The sequence below is a fragment of the Heterodontus francisci genome, chromosome 24, assembly GCF_036365525.1.
Source record: "Heterodontus francisci isolate sHetFra1 chromosome 24, sHetFra1.hap1, whole genome shotgun sequence".
NCBI classification, from domain to species: Eukaryota; Metazoa; Chordata; class Chondrichthyes; order Heterodontiformes; family Heterodontidae; genus Heterodontus; species Heterodontus francisci.
In genome coordinates this window covers 51,793,324-51,821,169 of record NC_090394.1, presented here as the reverse complement: position 1 = coordinate 51,821,169, position 27,846 = coordinate 51,793,324, and the positions used below count along the sequence as shown (strand labels likewise).

General features: G+C 44.1%; 1 protein-coding gene across 3 annotated transcripts in view; it reads left to right on the top strand.

Moving 5' to 3' along the window:
* tmc5 (transmembrane channel like 5) overlaps positions 1 to 27,846 on the top strand; it is a 226,987-nt gene that overhangs the window by 108,012 nt on the left and 91,129 nt on the right. For all 3 annotated transcript variants that reach the window (XM_068056183.1, XM_068056186.1, XM_068056184.1), the window contains exons 5-8: positions 3,197 to 3,313; positions 3,495 to 3,597; positions 18,716 to 18,806; positions 22,833 to 23,081. In XM_068056183.1, coding sequence (XP_067912284.1) covers positions 3,197 to 3,313; positions 3,495 to 3,597; positions 18,716 to 18,806; positions 22,833 to 23,081 — 560 coding nt within the window. The remainder of the gene's footprint in view (positions 1 to 3,196; positions 3,314 to 3,494; positions 3,598 to 18,715; positions 18,807 to 22,832; positions 23,082 to 27,846) is intronic.

Here is a 27,846-nt window from a genome sequence, read left to right as displayed (position 1 = left end):
AGCACTGATCCCTGTGGAACACCACTAGTCACATCCCTCCATTCAGAAAAGCACTCTTCCACTGATACCCTCTGTCTTCTGTGACTGAGCCAGTTCTGTATCCATCTTGCCAGCTCACCTCTGATCCCGTGTGACTTCACCTTTTGCACCAGTCTGCCATGTGGGACCTTGTCAAAGTCTTTACTAAAGTCCATATAGACGACATCCACTGCCCTTCCCTCATCAATCATCTTCGTCATCAGCTCTTATCATGGCACGGGTGATGCGAACATCCTTGTGGTCCCTCGCTTGGACGATGATATAGTCAAGCAAATGCCAATGCCTGGAGTGAGGGTGCTGCCCTGAGGTCTTGTATTTGTCCCTCTGAGGGTTATGAGACATTTGTTTATCCCACAAGGGGGCTTACTGAGGCAGGCGGCAAGTTCATTTTTTATGGCAAAGCCAACCCCCTGGAGTCAGCGCTCTTCTACTTTAGCTTTCCAAAAGAAGGTGTATCCACCACCTTGTTCCTTAAGCTGGCCTTCTTGAGCCTATCGTGTCTCACTCAGGGCAGCGATGTCAGTGTTGTAGCGGCGGAGTTCTCAGGCTATGATAGTAGTTTGACGTTCAGGTCTGTCGCTGCTGGGGCTGTCCATAAGAGTCCCAATATTCCAGGTCCTGTAGTTCATTTTGAGGGGTTGGAAGATGCCTGTGCGTGGGTTCTTTTAATGTGGGGTGGCCGTTGCAGCCAACTACTACACAGTCCAAGCGAAGCAAGGTATTTGTCCAATGGCAGAGATGGCCGAGACAATTGGAGACCAGGCTCTGCTGCACGGACGGGGACTAATACATACACATGGCCAGAATGTCCAGCTGGTGAGCCCGGATGCAGGTCGTGCTGATCTGTGTCAGGGTGTTCTTGAAGGGGTAACTGAAAACTTGCTCCAAGTCTACCAGCTCCATGAGGGGTCCCAGGAGACCCCTCGGCACCAGCCTTGGGGCCTATGTCTTCCTAATGCTCCAATGTGTACAACAAGACCAAGATGGCTCTTTGTCCCGCTCTGCTCCTCACCCTCGCTCTTTCTCCCACTCTGCTCTTGGCTCCTCGCTCTTTGTCCCCACTCCGCCATTGGCTAGTGACCAAACAATCAGGTAAAGATCCCCTGACCTGGCCACTGAAGTGGATATTGATCCTGATAGACAGCTGAATGGACAGTCGCCAGGTGCAAGCGGGATCCTCGCAGCTGCTTCTAACGGTCGGAATGGCGTGAGTCAGGATACGCAAGCCTCAGGCTTTGGGCCTACCTAAGAGGAGAGAGCTGCACTGACCACCACCTCCCCACCACCACCACCCCCCTCCCCCCCCCCTTACCACCCCAACCGGAGCAGAGAGAATGTGTTGAGTTCTCTTTAAAATGTGTGTCTTTCTTCAGTCATTGGTGACGGTGTGCCGCAGCATAAGTAGCAACAATTTGCAACTAATCCCCTGGCCTCCAAGGCAAGCTCCCAAAAGACAATGCTAATAGTGTTGGGAGCCCACCGTGAATAGTTTAATCAACCATACCCCAGGAAATCCTCCAAAGTCAGGGTCAGAGCAGCCATCCCAGGATCAGCAGGCACATGCTGGCAAGGAAAAGTTCCATCCCATGCATGATTAGAAGCTGGAATTTCCATCCTTACACAATTACAATGGAAATCCTACCATGGATGAAAGTCTAGGCTCTTATCTCAAGGATTTGGAAATGTGCACCAGAAATTGAATGCCTCAGCAAGGGTTTTGTATGACAGTTTTAATATTTTGCCTCAGTAAATGAATGAACTTTTTTGATACTGTGTCTACAATTTTTAACAGAACTGTGCTAAATACCTTCTGAGACCTGAAAGAAAGAAAGAGATAAGGGTTTGCAAAGTAAGGAAGTCTAAGCTGCCCAGTATTTTGGTATATATTTTTGTTATTGTGTGGTATGATCAATTAAATATTACAATAGACCGATTTAGGCTTCACTTTAATAAATAATGGTGACATGACACTAACATGTAAAGTGTGATAGTTTATTTCCAAATGTTTATTTCTCCACTGGAATCATTAGCGACCTCCTGCTAGGCAGCAACTGTACTGAATGGAAAATGCACATTATCATTGTTAATTTTCACACGTAAAGTAATATTCATTCTGCTGACAGTGAAATAATAAATCATTATGACTATAAGACAAAACAATCTATTTACAGAATTCTAGATTGTGTTGAATGGCTGCATGTACTCGAGATCACTGGTGAACTTTATATAACTCATAAGGAATATGAACTCCTGCTGGAGATAGCAATAAAGAAAATGGGCTGGATTTTATAGAGGCCTCGATGTCAGGATCCGTGGTGGGGGAGGGGTGGGCGGCATGGGCGGCATGAAGATTGCCCTGGATGAGGCCCATCGTGGACCTCGACACTGGCAGGGCCTGCCCTGATCTTGCCGGCGGTGGTGAGACCTCGTGGCAGCCTCCCCGCTGTGTGGAGATGGGACCGCAATTTAAATATTCAAATTCATTGACTTTCCTGAGTTAATGACGCCCCTGTCGCCTCCTGAAGTGCCTCCATGATCTTCATCCCGGCGGCTGGCACAGCCGCGCCTTCGAAACAAGGCACAACACCTGTGAGGAGGGGGGAGGAGGTATGTTATTCAGTGCGGAGGTAGGGAGCGAGGTCAAACTATTCTGATTGGTGGAGGTGATGGTGGGAAGGGGTAAAGTTTAAAAACTTGTGAACATTGCGGGGGAAAGTTCAGGCACACAAGGTAAGTATTTTTGTGGGGGGAGAGGGCATGGAATAAGTTCATTGTTAATTGGGGGGGGAGGGTAGGAGAGGGGCTGCAAACATGTATGTAATTTTAAAAAATAATTTTAATTACATTTTCCCTTTAAAATTTTAGATTAAATATAAGGGCTGAAATCTCTTTAAAAATGGTGCCGGCGGCTGCAAAGTGGCGCCGAACGGCATTGCTGAGGACAGATCGCTCGCCCCCTCCACATCTTCGTGGGGGGGAGGGGACGATCCACCCTGCCATGTAAATGAGCCGCCGCATATAAGATCGCGGCAGCACTGCGGAGTAAAACCCATGCGTGCGGGCCGCCATCTTTTACGGCCGCTGCAGCAACATAAAATTCAGCCCCACGTTTCGATAGAAATGTCTCTCATGATACAAATGTGTTTTTTTTTATCAGCTGCATCAAAAAGGCGTAGAAATCTTGGCATTACAATGCGGTTAGCATCCTTGGCTGGTTTAACTTTATCACAGTACTCAATGCCAGAAGGTGATCTGAGCGAAGAAGAGAAAGAAGGTGTGTAAATGCTTTTTGGTAACAATCATCAGAAGTCTTGCATTAACTTTGTAAAGATCCCAAATTTATAGTATGTTGCTCTACAAAATATGGTTTCACCACTGAATAAAAAAAAATGTGATCATGAACACACAGCTTGGTGAAAGAAAAGAAATAATGATCTTTATTTGATTCTGTACAGATAAAATACAGCTTGTTGCTGAGCTAGCAAAGTTATCACCCAGTGAGAGGATAAAGGCCATCCAGCAATTAACAATGAGCATGGACGAGAAGCGAGAGATCAGGTACAGAAAAATTATCTTCCGTTGGTGATTTTCAAATGTGATAATATTCTAATTGTATGAACTCTAGTTAGAAAAGAAAGTTTTCTGTGAACATAAACAGTGTGATCCAGCCGTTTATTTCTGCACTAGGATTACTAGACGCCGCCACCCAGCACCTGTACTGAAACTATTCCACCCTGTCCTGGTAGCATCTGCACATTGCTGAATTGGGGTGGCATTGAGCATATTTTTGCAAGGGGAAATATATCACATAAGAAAATCTCCCTTTAAGATGGCTTGTGATGTTGGGAGTTCATGATGTTCATGACGTCCTTTTTGACTTAATTCTGCTCCTGTGCAGTATATAAGGGCTCGCTCTGGCTTTTGTGTCACTTTGTTTTCCCCCAGCAGTAGGGTAAACATTGTTTTCTTAGTTTCATCATTCAGAAAAAGCTTCATTCTTCTCATATTCTTCTTCACCTTCAATAAAAATATCTTCAGCTGCCTCTGTTATTTGCCATTTCTAATTTACTGCCAGTTTGATGGCAATGGACTTTTCATTAGGTAGAAGGAGAAGCTATTGGAAGTTGTGGTAGGTGTGACAATACAACCTGGAGAATCCTTTGCTCCTGGGACTAACATGTCATACTCAAGCTCAAACTCATTCTTTCTCCAAATGGTTGCGAGGCGGCTTGTGAATAATCATCTCATGATTAGTTTATTATCCTGGATCACAAAGTGAATGACTTCCATCAGTTCAAAAATACAGCAATATTACTCTGCTGTGCTCTTCAACCCATTATAAAGAGAAACACCCATTTCCTAAGAATGAAACTGCTTTAGGGATAGGAATACCTATCCCAAAGCGTATGGAATAAAGATCCGATGAGCATCATGTGCTGCTTTGGCCCCAGATAATACTTCTTCTGAAGCAAAGAAAAACAGCTTTATCTGGTAGTTCCTACCATGGAAGTTGAACGTAATGAAAATGGGATCTGACTTTTTTTATTAACATTAAGCTGAACTTGTATAGAATCTTGGTTAGATCACACTGGGAGTACAATGAACAGTTCTGGTCTCCATATTATTAAAAAAAAATAAAGTCACTGGAGAGGATTTATTAGAATTATATCAAAGCTGAGAGGTTATACCTATTGGGAAAGATTGCACAGGCTGAGGCTCCTTTCTGTAGAAAAGAGAAGACTCCAGGGTGACCTGATAGATGTCTGTAAGATTATCAAGGGTTTTAATAGGGTAGATGTAGAGAAGATGTTTCCCCTTACACTAGGGGCCACAAGTATAAGATAGTCACTTATAAATCCAGCAGGGAACTCCGGTGAAACTTCTTAATCTATTAGGGTGGTTAGAATGTGGAACCTACTATCGCAAGGACTAGTTGAGGTAAATAGCATAAATACAGTAGCACAATCTAGATAAGCACACGAGGGAGCAAGGAATAGAAGAATATGTTGATGGGGTTAGATGAAGAAGGGTGGGAGGAGGTTCCAGCAGACACTGGCATGGATCAGTTGGGCTGAATGGCCTGTTTCTGCGCTGTAAATACTTTGGTCACATCAACCTCAACAATGCCTAATTTACAGTCAGTCTCTGGAATGACCTGAAGCAGCGCCACCATCTTGAAATCAACATGCACAGAATCATCCAAATATTTTGGGGACAATGTAATATGAAGTGTAAAAGTCATCCCACTCTTGCTCTAAATGAAGTAACTTGATTGCTTCAGGTAACAGAAATCTCTCTATATAGGCCACTAATGTAGTGGTCATCTGGACCATATCACAAAAACACAAAGAGTATCCCCATCTGATGGAACTTCAGACCAAAACATCTATTGTGCCTCTCATTCACCCAATCATGAAGTGAGTCAAATAATTCTCACTCAAGTCCTTGGTGGGCTGGAGAGAAGGGTCACTATTGAGAGGGCCATATATAGGCCTGATCTTTCATCCATTGGTTTAAATGGCCAAAAACCACAGTAGGTTCTGTTTTGCCTGTACAAACTTATCCCATCCAGTTTTCTTTAATTATTTAACACCAAAGCACTAAAGAGGAAAATAGGCCATTACCTCTTGATAGACCTGCTCTTGTATTAACTGGGACCTCATCTTGGTCTTATGCGAATCCATATAGTGTCTTTGCACTTGAGAGCTGCATTATTTGTCATAGAGAACATCACTATTGATAACTTTGGTTTCAGCACATAGAATTAATGAATCTAGGGCATTGGTCATTAAACAGTCTTAAGAACATAAAACATAAAAAATCAGAGCAGGAGTAGACCATACGGCCCCTCGAGCCTGTTCCATCATTCAATTCGATCATATCTGATCCTCGGCCTCAATTCCAGTTTCCCACCCACTCCCCATATCCCTTGATTCCCTGAGAGACCAAAAATCTCTCTATCTTAGCCTTAAATATATTCAATGATGGAGCATCCACAAGCTGCAAGGGTAAAGAATTCCAAAAATTCACAACCCTCTGAGTGAAGAAATTTCTCCCCATCTCAATTCTAAATGATTGTCTCTTATATTGAGACTATGCCCCCATGCTCGAGATTCCCCAACCAGGGGAAACAATGGCATGAATTTTCAATTGCCAGTGAGGGTGAGATCAGTGCAGGCTCGCTTTGAAAATAGTGCTCCCAGATGGCGTGTCAGTGTCCTGATGCCTCCTGGGCATGCTGCTATTTTCAACGTGAGAGCGGGGTGCCAGGAACCCACTCGCCTCCAAATAACTGCTTGTTAAGCTCCATGAGGGGCTTGGTAATGGGCTGAGGAGGGCCAGAAGGCGATTTTGAAATCACGAATCAGCGATCCTGGACAGTCCGGCGCACAGTAGTGCACAGCTGTCCGGTGCAATGTGGGGAGCCAGCAGGTCATGTTAATGGCGACAAAAATGTTTGGTAAAAAGGGTTATTATGTCAGAGCAGGTGTAGTACCTTTGTGCTGGCTGTTTAGCCATTTCTCTGCACAGTGAGGCTGCTGGCCCTCTGATCCTTTTTTTTATTCACTTGTGGGATGTGTGCGTCACTGGCTAGGCCAGCATTTAGGCCATCCCTAATTGATTCTGAACTGAGTGGCGTGCTATGCCATTTCAGAGGACATTGTTTAAAAGTCAACCACATTGCTATGGGTTTGGAGTCACAAATAGGCCAGACCAGGTAAGGACTGATTTCCTTCCCTAATGCACATTAGTGAATCAGTTGAATTTTTACAACAATTGAAAATGGTTTCATTTTAATTCTAAATTTATTAAGTGAATTCAAATTTCACCATCTGCTGTGGTGGGAGTCAAACCCTTGCCCCTGGGTCTTGGATTACTAGTCCAGTGACATTACCACTACACCACCACCTCTCCAGGCTCCTCTATTTTGCAAGGCAGTGGCAAACCCAGTCATGGCTGCCGTCCACCTTTGAGGATTGTACTCAGCACCCAGTTCCCAACTCCTGGCAGCGCTCGGTGCCACTAATTGGGCAGTGAGCTCACCTCAGGCCCAATTAGGTGACCTGCATTTGAAGATAGCATTGCGTTAGTGACACAGGTGTGACGCGAGATCAGGATGTAGAAATGATCTGGACGTTGGGTCCCCAACCCCAGATTGAAAATCAAGCCCAACCTCTCAGTATCTACCCAATCAAACCCCTTTAAAATCTTGTTTGTTTCAATGAGATCACCCCTTATTCTTCTAAAGTCCAGAGAGTATAGAGGTAATTTGGTCAGCCTCTCAACATAGGACATGAGGAAAAGCACTTTTCACACAGCGAGTGGTTAGGATTTGGAATGTAATGTCAGAGATTGGAGGCAGTTTCAATTGAGGTATTCAAAAGGGAATTAGATAGTTATCCGAAAAGCAAGAATGTGCAGGGTTATGGGGAGAAGTCTGGGGAATGGCACTAAGTGAATTGCTCATTTGGAGAACTGGTACAGACATGATGGGCCAAATGGCCTCCTTCTGTGCTGTACCAATTCTGTGACAACCCTCTCATCCCTGGAACTAATCTAGTGAACCTACAATGCAAGCACATCTTATGTAATTTCACATACTATTTATGCATACTTGGGAAATACTCTGGTTTCTGTAGTATAACGTTGTAAAAGGTTAATACCAAAGACAGTGAGAGACCCCTCCCACTGTACGAATGATGATGTAACAGTCACATGAGATCGGATTGAGAAGAAGGTTTTTTTTATTCACTTGTGGGATGTGGGCATCACTGGCTCGACCAGCATTAAGGCCATCCCTAATTGCTCCTGAACTGAGTGGCTTGCTAAGCCATTTCAAAGGGCATTTTTTAAGAGTCAACCACATTGCTGTGGGTCTGGAGTCATAGGTAGGCCAGACCAGGTAAGGACTGATTTCCTTCCCTAAAGGACATTAGTGAACCAGATTGTTTTTTACAACAGTCGACAATGGTTTCATGGTCACCATTAAACTAGCTTTTAATTTCAGATCAATAACAGATGTATAGCAGCACAAAGGATGCTAGCTTAGGTGGCTTGCAGAGAGTTTATATAGTAATTGTAAATAATAGTTATTAGTTAACCTTTAATGGAGTCTAAGACTTTCTCTACAACACCCTAAAATACAACTAATACAAATACAACTAAACCAATCATGATGGCAGCAGTAAAGCAATGGTAAAACAGCAGTGAAAGCAACCAGGGGAATTTGAAGATCTCCTTAACTTTGGAAGAAACACCAGGTGAACAACAGAGAAATTTAGAGATAAATACCGACCCTGTACAGTTAGAAAATTACTTACCTGCAGAAGAGGCTGTGAAGTGCTCCACTGCTGTGGTGAGTCAGAGCACAGAAACACAGGCTGCACCACAGAACGGAAGCGTGGTGACCTGCAAGTAGAGTCCAATAATCTGATGAGTTAGGAGACCGACAGTCGAGGACTGTGTTAAAAGCCTTTGAAAAGCTTGCAGTAATTTTCTTAAGGTATTGTGCTCATAAGAAAAGTGAAAAAATAAATGGGGAATAACACAATCCTTCACTCAGGCTGAATGCGAGGGTGAAGAGTGGGAAACCCCTGAAAGAACGGGAACATCTGAAAAGTACGGAAAACCTCCGAAAACAGCAGGGACACCTCCATAAAGGCAAGCAAGCCTGAAAAAAACAAAGTGAATTTCTCAAACAAAGGGGAAAACCCTAAAACAGCCTACTAAAACAGTGGGGAACTCTGAAAAACAGCTGGGACACCTCCATTAAGGCAACCAAGCGTGAAAAAAACAAAGTGAATTTTTCAAAGAAAGGGGAAAGCTCTAAAAAGACCTATTCAGACAGCCGGGAACACCCTAAAAAGTCTATTAAGAACGCAATATGGATTCAAAATTGGGAATGCCTGAGAGATTCCAGAATCAAGAGGGACTCAATCAGATTCCAAATTGGCTATCATGGAGAAAAAGGTTCCTAAGGTTTATACAACATCTGAAGTGGAACAAGTGAACACTCTCCTATGTTCAGTAGGGGCAATTACGACAATGTAATTGTCTGACAAGGGATCAATGAGGTTACCAATAAATTAAAAGAAGTACTCCAAGCCTTTGATAAATATTTTAATCCCCATACCAGTAAAATCTTGGAAAGAATCAAATTTGATAAGCGAGCGCAGATGATTGGCAAATCTGCAGGCTCCTATATTAATGACCTGTATAGATTGGCAGAAGGTTGCGAATACAGTGAATTAAAGGCAGAACTAATCAGAGACAGGATAGTCGTTGGCATAGCATAGGAATCCTTGTCAGACCTGTTGCAATCCAAGGAAGACCTTACACTGAAAAAGGCCATTCAAATTGTTAGGCAGGCTGAAGTCTGCAAACAGAATGCGGGCATTCAACGGAGCTGATGACGAGGAGTCCAATCCCTGTCCAACCAATTAAGCCAAAGCCAGAGAAACACTTTGAAGAACAGAAAAAACATACAGGTGGGAAGGGGCATGAAATAGGAAAACCTTTCCGATGCTGTGGAGCCAATACCCACAGACAAAAGCAGTGCCCAGCAAGTAAAGCTGAGTGTTTTAATGTGGAAAAACTGGACACGGTGGGAAGATGTGCTACAGCAAAACTTCTTCACTTAAAGATACAAAGCAGAAGACCTTCACACAAACAGCTGTGAATCAAGTACAGCAATACCCACAAGAGAAAGAACCAGGACAGTTCTTGGGAGAAATTAGTAACCCAGACCAAGATTTCTGGACAGCAGACATCTATGTGAATGGACACTTCATAGATTTTAAGCTTGACACAGGGGCTAGCATCATGGTATTGTCTGATCTTTGTAAACCTTGGGTAAGAGACATTACCTGCAAATGACAGACATTTAGTAGCATGGTCCAGGCAGGACACAACTGCAAGTAAAAAGCAGACTGCAAGTAACTCTTCAGCAGAAAGGAAGACAACCGGTAGAGACCTTATACATCTTACACAATCAAGAATTTTCCTTACTGAGCAGAAATGCAAGCTTAGAACTGCAGTTGATCACAAAGGTAGCCAAGGTCAAGCAAAGGTAAGCAATTCCTTTCAAACAGAATTCCCAAAGCTGTTCACAGAGCTCGGAAAACCAAAGACAGAATACAGGATCACTCTGACAGAAGAGGTCAGACCAGTGTGCATCTTCACACCAAGAAGAATACCTCATCCCTTATTAACCAAAGTCTAGGAACAATTGGAGGCGATGACAAGAATGGGTGTTATCATTCAGTAACACAACCAATGGACTGGTATTCAGTGATGGTTCCTATCCCGAAGCCAAATGGAGCTCTGTGAATGTGCGTGGACTTAATGCAGTCCAACAAAGCAGTAGTGTGAGATTCACCCAATGTCTACAGTGGATGACAGTTTATTGAAACTCTCTCAGAGCACCATCTTTACAAAACTCGTTGCCAATGGTGGATTTTGGCAGGTACCCCTGGATGAGACCTCAAAGTTATTGACTACATTCATAACACCTTTTGGGCGGTTTTGTTTTAATAGGTTTCCATTTGGAATAACCTCCAGACCTCCAATGATCAATGTCCAATATCCGAGAAGGGTTCACAGGAGTGATATGCCACATGGATGATATTCTGATACATGGAAAGTCAGTGGAGGAACATGACCACAAAGTTAGAGAGGTTCTACAGAGTTTTCAATAAGTGGGACTGACTTTAAAAGAGAAGTGTGAATTTTCCAAGACTTCGATTAGTTTCTTAGGCCACATTGTGAGCAGAGAAGGAATAATGGCAGATCCTCAAAAAACAAGGGCCATTAAGGAATTTCCTATCCCCACAACAGTTCAGCAACTCCAGAGATTTCTTGGAATGGTAAATCAACTAGCAAGATTTTAACCTCACTTCGCACAAATAATTGATCCACTGAAAGATCTTCTTAGAAAACAGTTGGGATGCCCACCAGGAACAAGCGTTCCAAAAAATTCAAGAGATGCTACTTTCTCCAGATGTGTGGGCACACTACAATCCTACACTACCTAGAGATGCCCCTTCAGACAGCTTGGGTGCAGTTCTTGTTCAGGAGCAACCTAATGGTTCCCTAGACCCATATTCTATGCATCAAGAGCACTGTCAGATACAGGGACACGCTACACAGTCATCAAAAAAGAAGCTCTAGCTGTCACATGGGCGTGTGAAAAATTTTCAGACTACATCATTGGAGTACGTGTGGTAGTTGAAACAGACCACAAGCCATTATTTTCCTTATCCAACGAAAACGAAATAGCAAAAGTGCCTCCCCATGTACAAAGGTTTTGTCTCACATTAATGAGGTAGACATATGAAACTGTATACGTCCAAGGGAAGTTCTAATCATTAGCTGATGCGTTATTGCAGGCAAACGTAGATCATCCATCATAGGAAGATGTGAATTTCATAGGTGGCATAGAATCATACTCGCAACACATAGCACAAAGTTGGCCAGCAAGCACACAGAAGTTGCAAGAAATATGACAAGCACAGAAGAATAACAAAGAGTGCATTTGCATTAGACAATATTGCACACATGGGTGACCACAGGAAAATCCAGGAGGAAGAACAATGAAGACGTTCTATGATTATAGGAAATACTTTACCATAATTGACGACTTATTAGTTTACAATGACAGAATTGTTATTCCTACTTCAATGAGATCCAATATCTTAGATCGATTACACCAAGGCCACTTGGGTATAACCAAGTGCAGAATGAGAGCACAATCTTCGGTATGGTGGCCTGGGATATCTAAGGATATCGAGACCATGATCAACAATTGTCAGACATGCTTGAAACAGAGCCCAGAACAGCACGAATCGCTGTTGACTACCCAATTTCCAACTGGACCTTGGCAAAGGCTAGGCATGGATTTATTCATGTTTGGTGGGAAGTCATATATAATCATTATCAACTATTTTTCCAGGTGGATAGAAGTACAACAATTACATTCTATGACCACTGAGGTAGTTATCAGAATCCTTATGGATATTTTCGCAATACATGGGATTCCAGATGAAATATTATCAGACTACGGACCACAGTCCGCAAATGAGTGTTTTACCCAGTTTGCTGTGAAGATGGGCTTTCAGCGTCTTAGGAGCTCATCGAGGTATCCACAGTCCAAAGGCGAGGCAGAACAAGGTGTGAGAGCCATAAAATCTTTACTCAAGAAAAATGAAGATCTTCCTATCTCACTCCTAGTTTATCGTTCAATGCCACTGCTGTGCAGATTATCACCGAGTTATTAATGGGAAGGAAGTTGAAAACACAGATTCCAGTATTGCCTCAACAATTAATGCCTGGTTTGAAGACTCAGGAATATGAGAAAGTTCGAAAAAGATAAAACCCCTATAGAAGGAAACAAACCCAGAATTATATTAGAAGATTTCGAGCAAGAAGCTTATCCAAATTAAACAAGGGTCAAAAAATTTGGCTACATGACATGGAACGAGTAGATACTGTCGTGCAGACGCCCACCTGCCAAGAATGAGGCATATTAATTTTGTCATATGAACATTGATTTGAAACTGTTGCTGGAGCGAGGAAATGTCTTGATAAATTGATCAGCTGTGGCTGGAAAAATCATTTACATACTAACAGACAGTGCTTGTGGAGACAAAGGATCATTCCCTGACACATTCAACCCATAATGGACTTTGATAACCAGACATTGAAGGTGAGGAAGCCCACATTCCAGGATGACTGCTAAGATGGCTGAATCCACAAACAGACGTGGTCAAACCAGCTGGTCACATGACTAACCTGCTGAGTAACCTGAGTTTTTTTGAATTGTACAGACAGCTTGAGGGAGAGAAACTGTTTGCTCCTGGACTGAAAAGAACTCTCCTGGCTGGTTCATCGCAGCCTCTCCTGTCTGCTCCCATCTTTTTCTCACGGAACTGCAAATCCACTGAAGGCGTGAACCTCAAGAGAGAAAAGTCTCCTACATTGAACAAGGTTTAATAAGAATACTGGGCCCCAATGAAAAGCAAGATCTACCTACAATCAAGGACTCTACAATGAGCTCGAAGAACAGTAACCAAAATCATCTTCAGATATTCCCTCAAACTTTTCCACTTTATTTTTTCCCTTTTCTGTCTCTATCTGCATGTGTGTTTATCGTGTATGCATGCTAGTGTAGGCACGTCGTGTGTCCGCAGGCGTTAACCGAATTAGAGTTTAAGTTGAAAAATTTCAACCTTTCTTCTTTAAACCAAAGAAAACCTGTTTGGCTGATTTCTTTGTTCACTGCTTTCCAATTAAAAGGCAAAGATTCACCAAAGGTGAATTCACCAAAGGTGAGCTAAAAACACGTTGTGCTTAAAATAAAACTCTGTTACGGTAAGACCGAGTGAAGGCTGAGAGGGAACCCTAGACCCCTTTCTTACCTGGTCGTAACAGTACAGTAATGCATAAACATGAGAACTATCAGCGATTGCATGCAAGATCCAGATGAAGAGGAGCAAACCCAAATTGCACGGAATACCACAACCCGTAGAAACAAAAACCAAGTCAGCATCCCAGACTTCCTATGAAGACTACTGATCGTCCCAGACCGATTACAACCAGATCGCGGCAAGTTGTCAAACCTCCAATGAGACTGAATCTGCAAAGTCACAGACCTGTGGGGAGAAAGAGCAGTAGAGAAGTCATGAATGTATATATTTTTGGAAAAATGTTGGATAAAGACTTTCTCTGGACTGCCCTACAACGCTACTAATACAAATACAACTAAACACAACAGTTTCCTGCCAAACATTACCTATTTTCATTTCATGTAAGATTGTTATACTAATCATTCCCCCCTCCCCCAAACCATGTATTTTTGTTTAGACTTCTTCCAGTAGATCTGTCTTCGTACCTGGAGTTGTTGCTCGCCTCCAAAATCTGCCTCCTGCTAATTTTATTTACCACTTGACCAGTCTTTAGCAGCATACAGACCCTCAAGCATAAAATCTAGGCTGGCACTCCAGTGCAGTATTGAGGGAATGCTGCACTCCCAGAAGTAACATCTTTTGTCTAAGATGTTAAAACGAGACCTTGTCTGCCCTCTCAGGTGGACGTAAAGGATCCCAATGCACTATTTCAAAGAAAAGCAGGGGAGTTATCCCCAGTATTCTGGCGAATATTTATCCCTCAAACAACATCATCTAAACAGATTATCTGATCATTATCACATTGTTTGTGGGGACTTTACTTTGTGCAAATTGGCTCATGTTTTTCGAACAGTACAACAGTGACTGCACTTCAAAAGTACTTCATAGGAACATAGGAAATAGGAGCAGGAGTAGGCTATTCGGCCCCTCGGGCCTGCTCTGCCATTCAGGTGAGCATGACTGATCTTCCACCTCAATGCCATTTTCCCACACTATCCCCATATCCTTTGATATTTTTAATTTCTAGAAATCTATCAATCTCTGCCTTGAACATACTCAATGACAGCCTCCACAACTTTCTGAGCTAGGGAATTCCACAAATTCACCACCCTCTAAGTGAAGAAATTCCTGCTAATCTCAGTCTTTAAATGGCCTACTTCTTATTCTGAGACTGTGTCCCCTGGTACTAGATCCCCGAGCCAGAGAAAACATCTTTCCTGCATTTACCTGTTGAGCCCTGTAAGAATTTTGTATGCTTCAATGAGATCACCTCTCATTCTTCTAAACTCTTTAGAATATAGGCTCAGTTTCCTCAATCTCTCCTCATAGGATAATCCTGCCATCTCAGGAATCAGTCTGAACCTTTGTTGTACTGCCTCTGTGGGAAGTATTTTCTTCCTTAGGTAAGGAGACCAAAACTGTACACAATACTCTAGGTGCAGTTTCAACGAGGCACAGTGGCGCAGTGGTTCACACTGCAGCCTCACAGCTCCAGCGACCTGGGTTCAATTCTGGGTACTGCCTGTGTGGAGTTTGCAAGTTCTCCCTGTGTCTGTGCGGGTTTCCTCCGGGTTCTCCGGTTTCCTCCCACATGCCAAAGACTTGCAGGTTGATAGGTAAATTGGCTATTAGCAATTGCCCCTAGTATAGGCAGGTGGTAGGGAATATGGGATTAATATAGGATTAGTATAAATGGGTGGTTGTTGGTCGGCACAGACTCAGTGGGCCGAAGGGCCTGTTTCAGTGCTGTATCTCTCTATGACTCTAAGTTCATGTTGACTCTGCCCAATCCTACCATTATTTTCTAAATGTCCTGTTATAACATCCTTTATAATAGATTCTAGCATTTCCCCTAATACTGATATCAGGCTATAAATGTCATTACCCTGAGGTTGTGATAGATGCTTTATAAATTCAAGTCTGTCTTTTTCTTTCTCTGGAGGAAAAGAGAAAAGAAGTTGAGAGTTATCTTTGATCTCCAGGATGATCCTGGAATAATGTATGGTTTTGGCAGAGGAGAATGCGGCCTGATAGTGGCTGGCATGGTCCAGCTAGATGTTGCAATGGATGACTAAATCAATTGCACACCAGACGCACTCATGTCTGCACCCGTTGGACTTGATGAGCGAAGATATGGGCCATATTAGGCGATCAACTAGGAAGGATGAGGGTAAAGGTTTTGCTTGGGATAGGGGCATCAAAGATGTGCTTAGAAGGGAAAGGAGGGAATGGTTGAGCAAATCAATAGTTCCAGAAGTAATGTGTATGGAGGCCAAAGTATAGTGCAGTTGTCAGTCATTTGGAGGGTAGCTTTTTTCACGAATGAGCAGAGAAGGAAGTGGGGTTGGAAAGATTGTGGGTGGTGAGGAATAAAAGGATGTGGTCTCAGATGGTCTGTGATAGAGACCATGAGAGTAGAGAAATGAAATGGATTGGTTGAGGGCTGATCCTGAGAATGGGCAGAAGAGCATATATGGAGGGAGAGATTTCAAGAGGAGTGGAGGTTGCTGAATTCAGAGGACAAGATGAGTTGGAATGCAAATTGAAATCACAGAGTGTGAGGAGTTGCTCGGTGCAGAGGCTAGAAGGGAAGGAGGGAGCATATCTCACTGAATAACTTGAACTGAGGTTTTGGAGAGGAGCTGTAGACAACAGGATTTTAAAGGAGAGGCAAAAGGAGTTAAACAAGGTGAGTTGCTCAAAGGAGTAGAAAGTATCAGAAAATTAGAGGACATACCAATGTGTCATTTGGTGATAAGGGCCACACCACTACCATGTTGGTTCTGTCACTCCAGATGGCAGAATGTATAGGCACATGCGAAAGTTTTGTTAAGAGGCAAGGTGTCACCACCCACGGGCCACATTTCAGTCAAAACCATGATCTCAATTCAAACATCCACAATAAGATCGTAGATAGCAAGGGCCTTGTTCAGGGGCAATCGAATATTCTGATGGGAAGTGTTGAGAGAGACTCCAAGGGGGCAGAGGTGTTTGGGGTAAGTCTTCTTTTTCTTCTTTGGCCTCCTTGTCTCGGGAGACAATGGGTAAGTGCCTGGAGGTGGTCAGTGGTTTGTGGAGCAGCGCCTGGAGTGGCTATAAAGGCCAATACTAGAGTGACAGACTCTTCCACAGGTGCTGCAGAAAAAATTGGTTGTCGGGGCTGTTACACAGTTGGCTCTCCCCTTGCGCTTCTGTCTTTTTTCCTGCCAACTGCTAAGTCTCTTCCACTTGCCACACTTTAGCCCCGCCTTTATGGCTGCCCGCCAGCTCTGGCGATCGCTGGCAACTGACTCCCACGACTTGGGATCAATGTTACAGGACTTCATGTCGCGTTTGCAGACGTCTTTAAAGCTGAGACATGGATGGCCGGTAGGTCTGATACCAGTGGCGAGCTCGCTGTACAATGTGTCTTTGGGGATCCTGCCATCTTCCATGCGGCTCACATGGCCAAGCGCCGCTGACTCAGTAATGTGTATAAGCTGGGGATGTTGGCTGCCTCGAGGACTACTGTGTTGGAGATGCGGTCCTGCCACCTGATGCCAAGGATTCTCCGGAGGCAGCGAAGATGGAATGAATTAAGATGTCGCTCTTGGCTGACATATGTTGTCCAGGCCTCGCGGCCATAGAGCAAGGTACTGAGGACACAGGCTTGGTACACTTGGACTTTTGTGTTCCGTGTCAGTGCGTCATTTTCCCACACTCTCTTGGCCAGTCTGGACATAGCAGTGGAAACCTTTCCCATGCGCTTGTTGATTTCTGCATCGAGAGACAGGTTACTGGTGATAGTTGAGCCTAGGTAGGTGAACTCTTGAACCACTTCCAGAACATGGTCACCGATATTGATGGATGGAGCATTTCTGATGTCCTGTCCCATGATGTTCGTTTTCTTGAGGCTGATGGTTAGGCCAAATTTGTTGCAAACCTGTCGATGAGACTCTGCAGACAATCTTCAGTGTGAGATGTTAATGCAGCATCATCAGCAAAGAGGAGTTCCCTGATGAGGACTTTCCGTACTTTGGTCTTCGCTCTTAGGCGGGCAAGGTTGAACAACCTGCCACCTGATCTTGTGTGGAGGAAAATTCTTTCTTCTGAAGACTTGAACGTGTGTGAGAGCAGCAGGGAGAAGAAAATCCCAAACAGTGTAGGTGTGAGAACACAGTCCTGTTTCACGACACTCAGGATAGGAAAAGGGTCTGATGAGGCGCCGCGATGCTGAATTGTGCCTTTCATAATGTCATGGAATGAGGTGATAATACTTAGTAGCTTTGGTGGACTTCTGATCTTTTCTAGTAGTCTGAAGAGACCACGTCTGCTGAAGAGGTCAAAGGCTTTGGTGATGTAAATGAAAGCAACGTAGAGGGGCATCTGTTGTTCGCGGCATTTTTCCTGTAGCTGACGAAGGGAGAACAGCATGTCAATGGTCGATCTCTCTGCTCGAATGCCACACTGTGCCTCAGGGTAGACATGCTCGGCCAGCTTCTGGAGCCTGTTTAAAGCGACTCGAGCAAAGACTTTCCCCACTATGCTGAGCAGGGAGATTCCACGGTAGTTGTTGCAGTCACCGCGGTCACCTTTGTTTTTATAGAGGGTGATGATATTGGCATCGCGCATGTCCTGTGGTACTGCTCCCTCGTCCCAGCACAGGCAAAGCAGTTCATACAGTGCTGAGAGTATGGCAGGCTTAGCACTGTTGATTATTTCAGGGGTAATGCCGTCCTTCCCAGGGGCTTTTCCGCTGGCTAGAGAATCAATGGCATCACTGAGTTCTGATTTTGTTGGCTGTATGTCCAGCTCATCCTTGACTGGCAGAGACTGGGCTGCATTGAGGGCGGTCTCAGTGACAACATTCTCCCTCGAGTACAGTTCTAGTTAGTGCTCAACCCAGTGGTCCATTTGCTTGCGTTGGTCAGTGATTGTGTGCCCTGATTTAGATTTGAGGGGGGCGATCTTCTTGATGGTTGGCCCAAAAGCTCTCTTAATGCCATCATACATACCTCGGATGTTTCCGGTGTCTGAGGCCAGCTGAATATGACTGCATAGGTGTTGCCAGTAGTCATTTGCGCAGCGCCTGGCTGTTCTTTGTGCAGCGCTTCTGGCTGTTTTAAGTGCTACGGATGTTAACTCGCTGGGGGCTTTTTTGTAGTTCAGCTTAGCAGCTAAGTGATGTATACTAATTAATATACTAATGATACCATGGCAGCAACTAATACAAAGTACTTATTACATAACTGTAACTGTAATGTAAATTGTACATTTCCCCTGTTTCTTGCCAGGGATCAGGTTAAGCAGGAGATTGGGCCACATGCAATGGAGACAGACGTTACAATAAATAGCTGCACCCAGCTGCTGTATAAAGTATTATTTGTAAGTATTAACAAGAACATATTCATAAAAGGAATCATCATAGCATCAAGAACACTTCATTGTTGATTTGAAAAAACAAGCTGGGATACTCACTGCAACTGCACCCATTTCCACAGCTGTCTGATTTCCCACTGGAGGGAATGACTTTGGGTTCAAGGCATCATCTGATGTATATTACATTGACTCTGAGGCAACACTGGATGCCAGGGAGACTAAGAACAGCACAAAGGCCATTTAAAATTTAAATGCTCCAAAAGCCTAATCAGTTGACTGCATAAGGATTAACAATAAAAATTGAAAGTGCTGGAAATTCTCAGCAGGTCAGGCAGCAGCTGTGGAGAGAGAAATGGAGTTAACATTTCAGGTCTGTGACCTTCCATCAGTTCTGTATTTGCTTAGGCCTAAGTGACAATTTCAAAAGAAAATTTGATTTTCATCAGCAGCATTGAAATTAATCAGGAACACGACATAACAGGAGGTTCCCAAGGTCTTCCATAGTAAATTTCCAAGGTCTTTCACAGCAAATTTCCAATGCCTCACCACCACTCCGCCCCTCATCACCCTTCCTGGTGCAGTCACTGGTGGAGGCCCAATATTTTTTGGCTCACTTCTATCCATTCTGTAAAGTCTGTTATCAGATTTCACAGGAAAGGATGTTTCGTTGAAGCTCCAGTACATTGTGTGTTGGAGCTGATGGGACATTCACAACAAAGTGAATTTGTATTCTCAGGCAAACCATGGGAGATGCTACCAGGGAGATGCCAAACATTTCCTTTCGGGTGCTGGAAAAGTAGAACGTTGAGTCCAAGCAGCTGGTTATAAAGATATATAGATAGAGATCTGCAAGCATGTATTTTATAGCAGAGCACTTGGAGAACAGTGGTAGAATTGGACAGAGTCAGCATGGATTTACGAAAGGGAAATCATGCTTGACAAATCTACTAGAATTCTTCAAGGATGTAACTAGTAGAGTTGATGAGGGGTAGCCAGTGAATGTGGTTTATTTGGACTTTCAGAAGGCTTTCGACAAAGTCCCACATAAGAGATTAGCATGTAAAATTAAAGCGCATGGGATTGGGGGTAGTGTAGTGTGATGGATAGAAAAATGGTTGGCAGACCGGAAACAAAGAGTAGGGATACAAAGAGGCAGTGACTAGTGGGGTACTGCAGGGATCGGTGCTGGGACCCCAGCTATTCACAATATATATTAATGATTTAGATGAGGGAACTAAATGCAATATCTCCAAACTTGCAGATGACACAAAACTGGGTGCGAGGGTGAATTGTGAGGAGGATGCAGAGAGGCTTTAGGGTGATTTAGACAAGTTGAGTGAGTGGGCAAATGCATGGCAGATGCAGTATAATGTGGATAAATGTAAGGTTATCCACTTTAGTAGCAAAAACAGGAAGGCAGATTATTATCTGAATGGCTATAAACTGAGAGAGGGGAATATGCAGCGAGAGCTAGGTGTTCTTGTACACCAGTCGCTGAAGGTAAGCATGCAGGTGCAACAGGCAGTAAAAAAGGCAAATGGCCTTCATAGCAAGAGGATTCGAGTACAGGAGCAGGGATGTTTTGCTGCAATTATACAGGGCCTTGGTGAGGCCACACCTGGAATATTATGTGCAGTTTTGGTCTCCTTATCTGAGGAAGGATGTTCTTGCTGTAGAGGGAGTGCAGCGAAGGTTTACCAGACTGATTCCTGGGATGGCGGGTCTGACAAATGAGGAGAGATTGAGTCAGTTAGGATTATATTCTCTGGAGTTCAGAAGAGTGACGGGGGATCTCATAGAAACCTTTAAAATTCTAATAGGACTTGACAGGGTAGATGCAGGAAGGATGTTCCCAATGTTGGGGGAGTCCAGAACCAAGGGTCATAGTCTAAGGATACGGGGTAAACCTTTCGGGACCGAGATAAGGAGGAATTTCTTCACCCAGAGAGTGGTGAACCTGTGGAATTCGCTACCACAGAAAGCAGTTGAGGCCAAAACATTGTATGTTTTCAAGAAGGAGTTAGATATAGCTCTTGGGTTTAAAGGGATCAAAGGATATGGGGTAAAAGTGGGAACAGTTACTGAGTTGGATGATCAGCCATGATCATAATGAATGGCGGAAAAGGCTCGAAGGGCCGAATGCCTACTCCTGCTCCTATTTTCTATGTTTCTATCATACCTGCCTATTTCACTTGGATGTGAATGTACAGACCTTAAAGGAGAATGGAGAGGGTCACAATCTTCAGGTTTGGCTCTGAATATTCTCTTGGTATTACCAGTAACTCCCATGTGTGAATGTTGCATCCTCGCTGACCCTTTTCCTGCCCAATATCTGGTTAAACAATAGCATGACCTGAGCCTAGTCATATAGATCTGTTTTCTATCTCATGCTAACCAGAGAATCACCTGTAATGGCTTCCCTTCCTGCTTCCATACCATTACCTCTGGTGTTTCCCAAGGATCTATCCTTGTTTCCTTCCTATTCCTCATTTACATGCTGCCCCTCTCCATCATCCTAAAACACATCATCAGTTTTCACTTTCTTAAATTGTTTTCATTGGATGTGAGCATCGCTGGCAAGACTGGCATTTATTGCCCATCCCTAGTTGTCCTCGAGAAGGTGGTGGTGAGACGCCTTCTTGAACCACTGCCATCCATCTGGAATAGGTACATCCACAGTGCAGTTAGGAAGGGAGTTCCAAGTTTTTGACCCAGCAACAGTGAAGGAGCAGCAATATAGTTCCAAGTCAAGATGGTGTGTGACTTGGAGGGGAACTTGAAGGTGGTGGTGTTCCCAGGCATCTGCGGCCCTTGTCCTTCTAGGTGGTAAAGGGCATGGGTTTGGAAAGTGCTTTTGAAGGAGGCTTGGTGAGTTGCTGCAATACATGTAAGCTGATGACACCCAGCTCTACTTCACCACCACCTCTTTTGACTCCTCCACTGTCTCCAAATTATCAGACTGCTTGTCTAATATTCAGTACTGTTTAAGCAGAAATTTCCTCCAACTAAATATTATAAGCCATTGTCTTCAGTCCACACCACAAACTCCATTCCCTAGGTACTGACTCCATCCCTCTACTCATCAACTGTCTGAAGCTGAACTAGACTGTTCGCAACCTGTGTCATATTTGAACCAAAATGAGCTTCCAACCACATTTCCGCACCATCACTAAGACCGCCTATTTCCACCTCCTTAACATCGCCCAATTCTGCCCTTGCCTCAGGTCATCTGCTGCTGAAACCCTCATCCAAGCCTTTGTTGCCTCTAGATTTGGCCTCTGGCCTCCCATATTCCACATTCAGTAAACTTGATGACATCCAAAACTCTACTGCCCATCTCCCTACTTGCACCAATAAAATGGCCTAAGCACTTCACAGAAATGTTATAAAGCAAATTTTGACCCCAAGCTAAATAAGGAGAGATTAGGGCAGATGACCAAATGCTTGGTTAAAGAGGTAGGTTTTAAGGCGCATCTTACAAGAGGAAAGTGAGGCACAGAGAGAGGTGGTGAAGTTTAGGGACAGACTTTGAGAGCTTAGGGCCAAAGCAGCTGAAGACACTGCCACCAATGGTGGAACAATTAAAATCGGAGATGCTCAACAGGCCAGAATTAGAGGAGTGCAGGAATCATGGAGGGTTGTGAGGATGCAGGAAATTACATAGATAGGGAGGGGTGAGGCAATGGCTGGATTTGAAAGCAAGGATGAGAATTTTAAAATTGAAGTGTTGCTTAACTGGGAACTAATGTAGGTCAGTCAGTACAGCGATGAGTATCCTATCACCTTACCATAAAGGGTCTTGTCATAAAAACTTCCAGAATTGCAAAACAAAATAATTCAAACAACTCGAATATTTGCAATGGAACAGAGAAACGCAAATAGGGAGAAAAGTGAATTATATTGGATATCTTTCTGTGTAGGATTATGAAAAAAACTCACAAGGAGGCATGCTACCAGATAAATAGATTCAATGCAGACTAAATCAATGTCATTTTACAGGTTGCTGTGTTAATTTATCTCATACTTTTTCAGTCCCTTCGACGCTTTCGTGAGAATATGTTTGAATGTTCCCAGTCAATTCATCCATGGCATAGATCCCTGAAAATCATTGGTGGCAAGTTTGGAACAAGTGTTCTCTCCTATTTCACCTTCCTCAAATGGCTGCTTATGTTCAACGTCTTCTCCTTCCTGATTAACTTTAGCTTCATCGCCATTCCACAATTCTTTGACCTGGGTACCAACAATCTCACTTTCACAGGTTTGGAGCTGCTCACTGGTTCAGTAAGTATCCTTCAACTATAAGTAATTCCAGTAAAAATGAAAGCAATTTTAGCATTTAAAAAATGAACTGATAGTAAGATCTAAGCAAACACAATTTGGTTTAAACTTTCTTCATCTGACCAAATGTAACTGATTAGCAACATTAATGTTTGGACCATTTATTCATACTCAAACAATTTGAAAAACAACAGGACTCTGTTAATGAGAAATAACTGTTAAAAATAGAGAGTATTTGTATGCTTCAAGATGTAAAAAGATGTACAAAGAAACACAAACAATATGTTGGCTTTAAACTTAATAAGGGTAATTTTAACCTAACCACTCAGGTTTGGGTAGAACACTGGTGTTACATTCTGCCCAATATAATTATTGGCTTAGTTTCTTTTTTTATTCCCAAATTCTGTCTTTCTTTCTTTTAAGCCAGAAGTAACGCGAGTGGTGGAAATGGCAGTCAGTGGGGTAGTATGCTCCTCCTGTGAAATGTGGGCAATCAGGGAGAAGTCAAATGTCCCTGATGACTACGTTTGCAGGAAGTGTGTCCAGCTGCAGCTCCTTTCAGATCGCACGGATTGGTTGGAGCGGCAGTTGGACTCACTGAGGAGCATACAGGAGTCAGAAAGTATCATAGATAGGAGTTTCAGGGAGGTGGTCACACCGCAGGTTCAGCCAGATAGATGGGTGACTGCCAGGAGGGGCAGGCAGGGAGTGCAGGAGTTCCCTGTGGCTATTCCCCTCAATAACAGGTATGCTGTTTTGGATACTGTTGGGGGGATGGCTTCTCAGGGGAAAGCAGCAGCAGCAGCCAGGTCAATGGCACCACGACTGGCTCTGTTGTACAGCAAGGAAGGTCAAAGTGGAGGCAAGTGGGAGTGATAGGGGACTCTATAGTCAGGGGCACAGATAAGCGTTTCTGTGGCCATGAGCGAGAATCCAGGATGGTGTGTTGTCTCCCTGGTGTCAGGATCAAGGATGTCTCTGAGCGGACACAGAGCATTCTGAAAGGGGAGGGTGAGCAGCCAGAGGTCGTGGTCCATATTGGTACTAACGACATAGGCAGGAAAAGAGATGAGATCCTGCAAAGTGAATATAGGGAGTTAGGCGGAAGGTTAAAAAGCAGGACCTCTAGGGTTGTAATCTCAGGATTACTCCCTGTGCCACGTGCTAGTGAGGGTAGGAATAGGAGGATAAGGCAAATGAATGCGTGGCTGAAGAGCTGATGTAGGCGGGAGGGCTTCAGCTACTTGGACCATTGGGATCTCTTCTGGTGCAGAGGTGACCTGTACAAGAGGGACGGGTTGCATCTGAACTGGAAGGGGACCAATATCCTTGCGGGGAGATTTGCTAGTACTACTCGGGAGGGTTTAAACTAGTCTGGCAGGTGGGTGGGACCCAAAGTAGTAGTCTCTCCGATGAGATAGTTGAGGCAAATGTAGATGTTAAAGCAAGCAAGTCCAGTAGGCAGGCCGGGCAGGGGCAAGACAGGGAGCGTGGAAGGTCTGGTAGGCTAAACTGCACTTACTTTAATGCAAGAAGCCTTACAGGTAAGGCAAATGAACTCAGAGCATGGATCGGTGCATGGGATTGTGATATTATAGCTATTACGGAAACGTGGTTGAGGGATAGGCAGGACTGGCAGCTCAATGTTCCAGGGTACCGATGCTTCCAGCATGACAGAGTTGGAGGTAAGAGAGGAGGGGGAGTTGCACTATTGATTAGGGAGGATATCACGGCAGTACTTAGAGAGGATATCCAGGGGGAATGTCCAGCGAGGCCATATGGGTAGAACTTAGAAATAAGAAAGGGGTGATAACTTTGATGGGAATATACCATAGGCCCCCCAGTAGTCAGAGAGAATTGGAGGAGCATATATGTAGGGAAATCACAGATAGGTGTAGGAATTATAGGGTTGTAATAGTAGGTGATTTTAACTTCCCTAATATTGGCTGGGACTGCCTTAGTGCTAAGGGATCAGATGGGGAAGAATTTGTTAAGTGTGTCCAGGATAGTTTTCTGAAGCAGTATGTGAATGGCCCTACTGCAGAAGGGGCTACACTCGACCTCCTCTTAGGAAACGAGGCTGGGCAGGTGGTTGATGTGTCAGTGGGGGAGCACTTTGGGACCAGTGACCATTACTCTATTAGCTTCAAGATAGTTATGGAAAAGGATAGGACTGGTCCTCAAGTTGAAGTCCTAAATTGGGGGAAGGCTAATTTCAGTGCATCAGACAGGAACTCTCAAAAGTTGATTGGGAGAGGCTGTTTACAGGTAAAGGGACATCTGGCAAGTGGGAGGCTTTTAAAAGTGAGATAGGAAGAGTTCAGGGCTGGCATGTTCCTGTTAGATGGAAGGGCAAGGCTGGCAAGTTTAGGGAACCTTGGTTGACGAGAGATATTGAGGGTCTGGTCAGGACAAAGAAGGAGGCATATGTCAGGTATAGGCAGCTAGGATCAAGCGAGTCCCTCGAGGAGTATAGGGGATGTAGGAGTACACTTAAGAAGGAAATTAGGAGGGTGAAAAGGGGCCATGAGATTTCCCTGGCAGATAAGATAAAGGAGAATCCTAAAAGATTTGATAGGTATATTAAGAGTAAAAGGGTAGCTAGGGAGAGAGTAGCTCCCATTAAGGATCAGTGTGGTAATCTATGTGTGGAGCCACGGGAAATGGGCGAGGTCTTAAATGAATACTTCTCATCTGTATTTACCGTGGAGAAGGTCATGGAAGCTAGTGAGTTCAAGGGAGGGAACAGTGATATCCTGGAGCATATCAACATTACAAAGGAGGAGGTGTTGAATGTTTTGAAGCGCATTAAGGTGGATAAATCCCCAGGGCCTGATCAGGTGTATCCTAGGATGCTATGGGAAGCAAGGGAGGAGATTGCTGGGGCCCTGGCAGAGATTTTTGTATCATCGTTAACCACGGGTGAGGTACCGGAAGACTGGAGGATAACTAATGTTGTGCTTTTATTTCAGAAAGGCAGCAGGGATAAGCCAGGGAACTACAGGCCGGTGAACCTTACATCAGTGGTGGGAAAATTATTGGAAGGGATTCTGAGAGACAGGATTGATATGCATTTGGAAAGGCAAGGTCTGATTGGGGATAGTCAGCATGGCTTTGTGCGTGGGAAATCATGTCTCACGAATTTGATTGAGTTTTTTGAGGAGGTGACCAAGAGGGTTGACGAGGACAGAGCGATGGACGTTGTCTGCATGGACTTTAGCAAGGCCTTTGACAAGGTTCCACATGGTAGGCTGGTTTGGAAGGTTCGAACACATGGGATCCAGGGTGAGCTAGCCAATTGGATACAAAATTGGCTTGGTGATAGGAGGCAGAGGGTGGTAGTGGAGGGTTGTTTTTCAGATTGGAGGCCGGTGACCAGTGGTGTGCCGCAGGGATCGATGCTGGGCCCTCAGTTGTTTGTCGTATGTATTAATGACTTGGATGAGAATGTAGGGGGCATGATTAGTAAGTTTGCAGATGACACCAAAATTGGCGGTATAGTGGACAGTGAATCAGGTTGTCTAAGGTTACAACAGGATATAGACCAACTGGGAAAGTGGACAAGGGATTGGCAAATGGAATTTAACGCAGACGAGTGCAAAGTGATTCATTTTGGGAAGTTAAACCAGGACAGGAGATATACAGTGAATGGCAGGGCCCTGCGGAGTGTTGTTGAGCAGAGAGACCTTGGGGTGCAAGTACATAGTTCCCTGAAAGTGGCAACACAGGTAGACAGGGTAGTGAAGAAGCCATATGGCATGCTTGCCTTCATCGGCCGAGGCATTGAGTACAAGAGTTGGGACGTCATGTTACAGTTGTACATAACGTTGATCAGGCCACACTTGGAGTACTGTGTTTAGTTCTGGTCACCGCACTACAGGAAAGATGTGATTAAGCTAGAGAGGGCGCAGAAAAGATTCACAAGGATGTTGCCTGGTTTGGAGGGCTTGAGTTATAAAGAGAGATTGGATAGGCTGGGTCTGTTTTCCCTGGAGCGAAGGAGGCTGAGAGGGGACATGATAGAGGTCTATAAAATTATGAGAGGCATAGATAGGGTAGATAGCCAGAGTCTGTTTCCCATGGTAGGGGTGACTAAAACTAGAGGGCATAGATTTAAGGTGAGAGGGAGGACTTTTAAAGGGGATCAAAGGGGTACATTTTTCACAAAAAGAATAGCGGGTATCTGGAATGAGCTGCCAGAGGAGGTGGTGGAGGCAGGAACAGTAGCAACATTTAAGAGGCATCTAGACAGGTACTTGAATGACCAAGACATAGAGGAATATGGAATTAATGCAGGCAGGTGGGATTAGAATAGATAGGCATTATGGTCGGCATGGACGCGATGGGCCGAAGGACCTGTTTCTATGCTGAACAACTCTATGACTCTAATATTGTTCTACACTGACTTCAATGGAGTAAAACTGGACAGTGTAAAACTAGTGTTGTACCCAATCCTGACTGTTAGGTTATAACCTACACCCCCAATATTTCATGAAAAGGAAAAGTCTTTTGGTACTTGTGTTATTATTACAGCAATCAGTACCCTCGACGTTAGTCATTATACAGTCATTTTAGGAATTGTGCTGCACTGTGCAATGATACAGAATACTGAAGGAGTGCTGGATGGATCCTGATTCCAGCATTTCTCTCCCACAATTTCAGCTGTAAGCAGAGCACTGTGTGAAATACTGATTTCTTTTAATAATATAATGCACTTCCTGCAGACAATCCTTTTACACTTCACCTGATGATAATAGATGGTTACGAT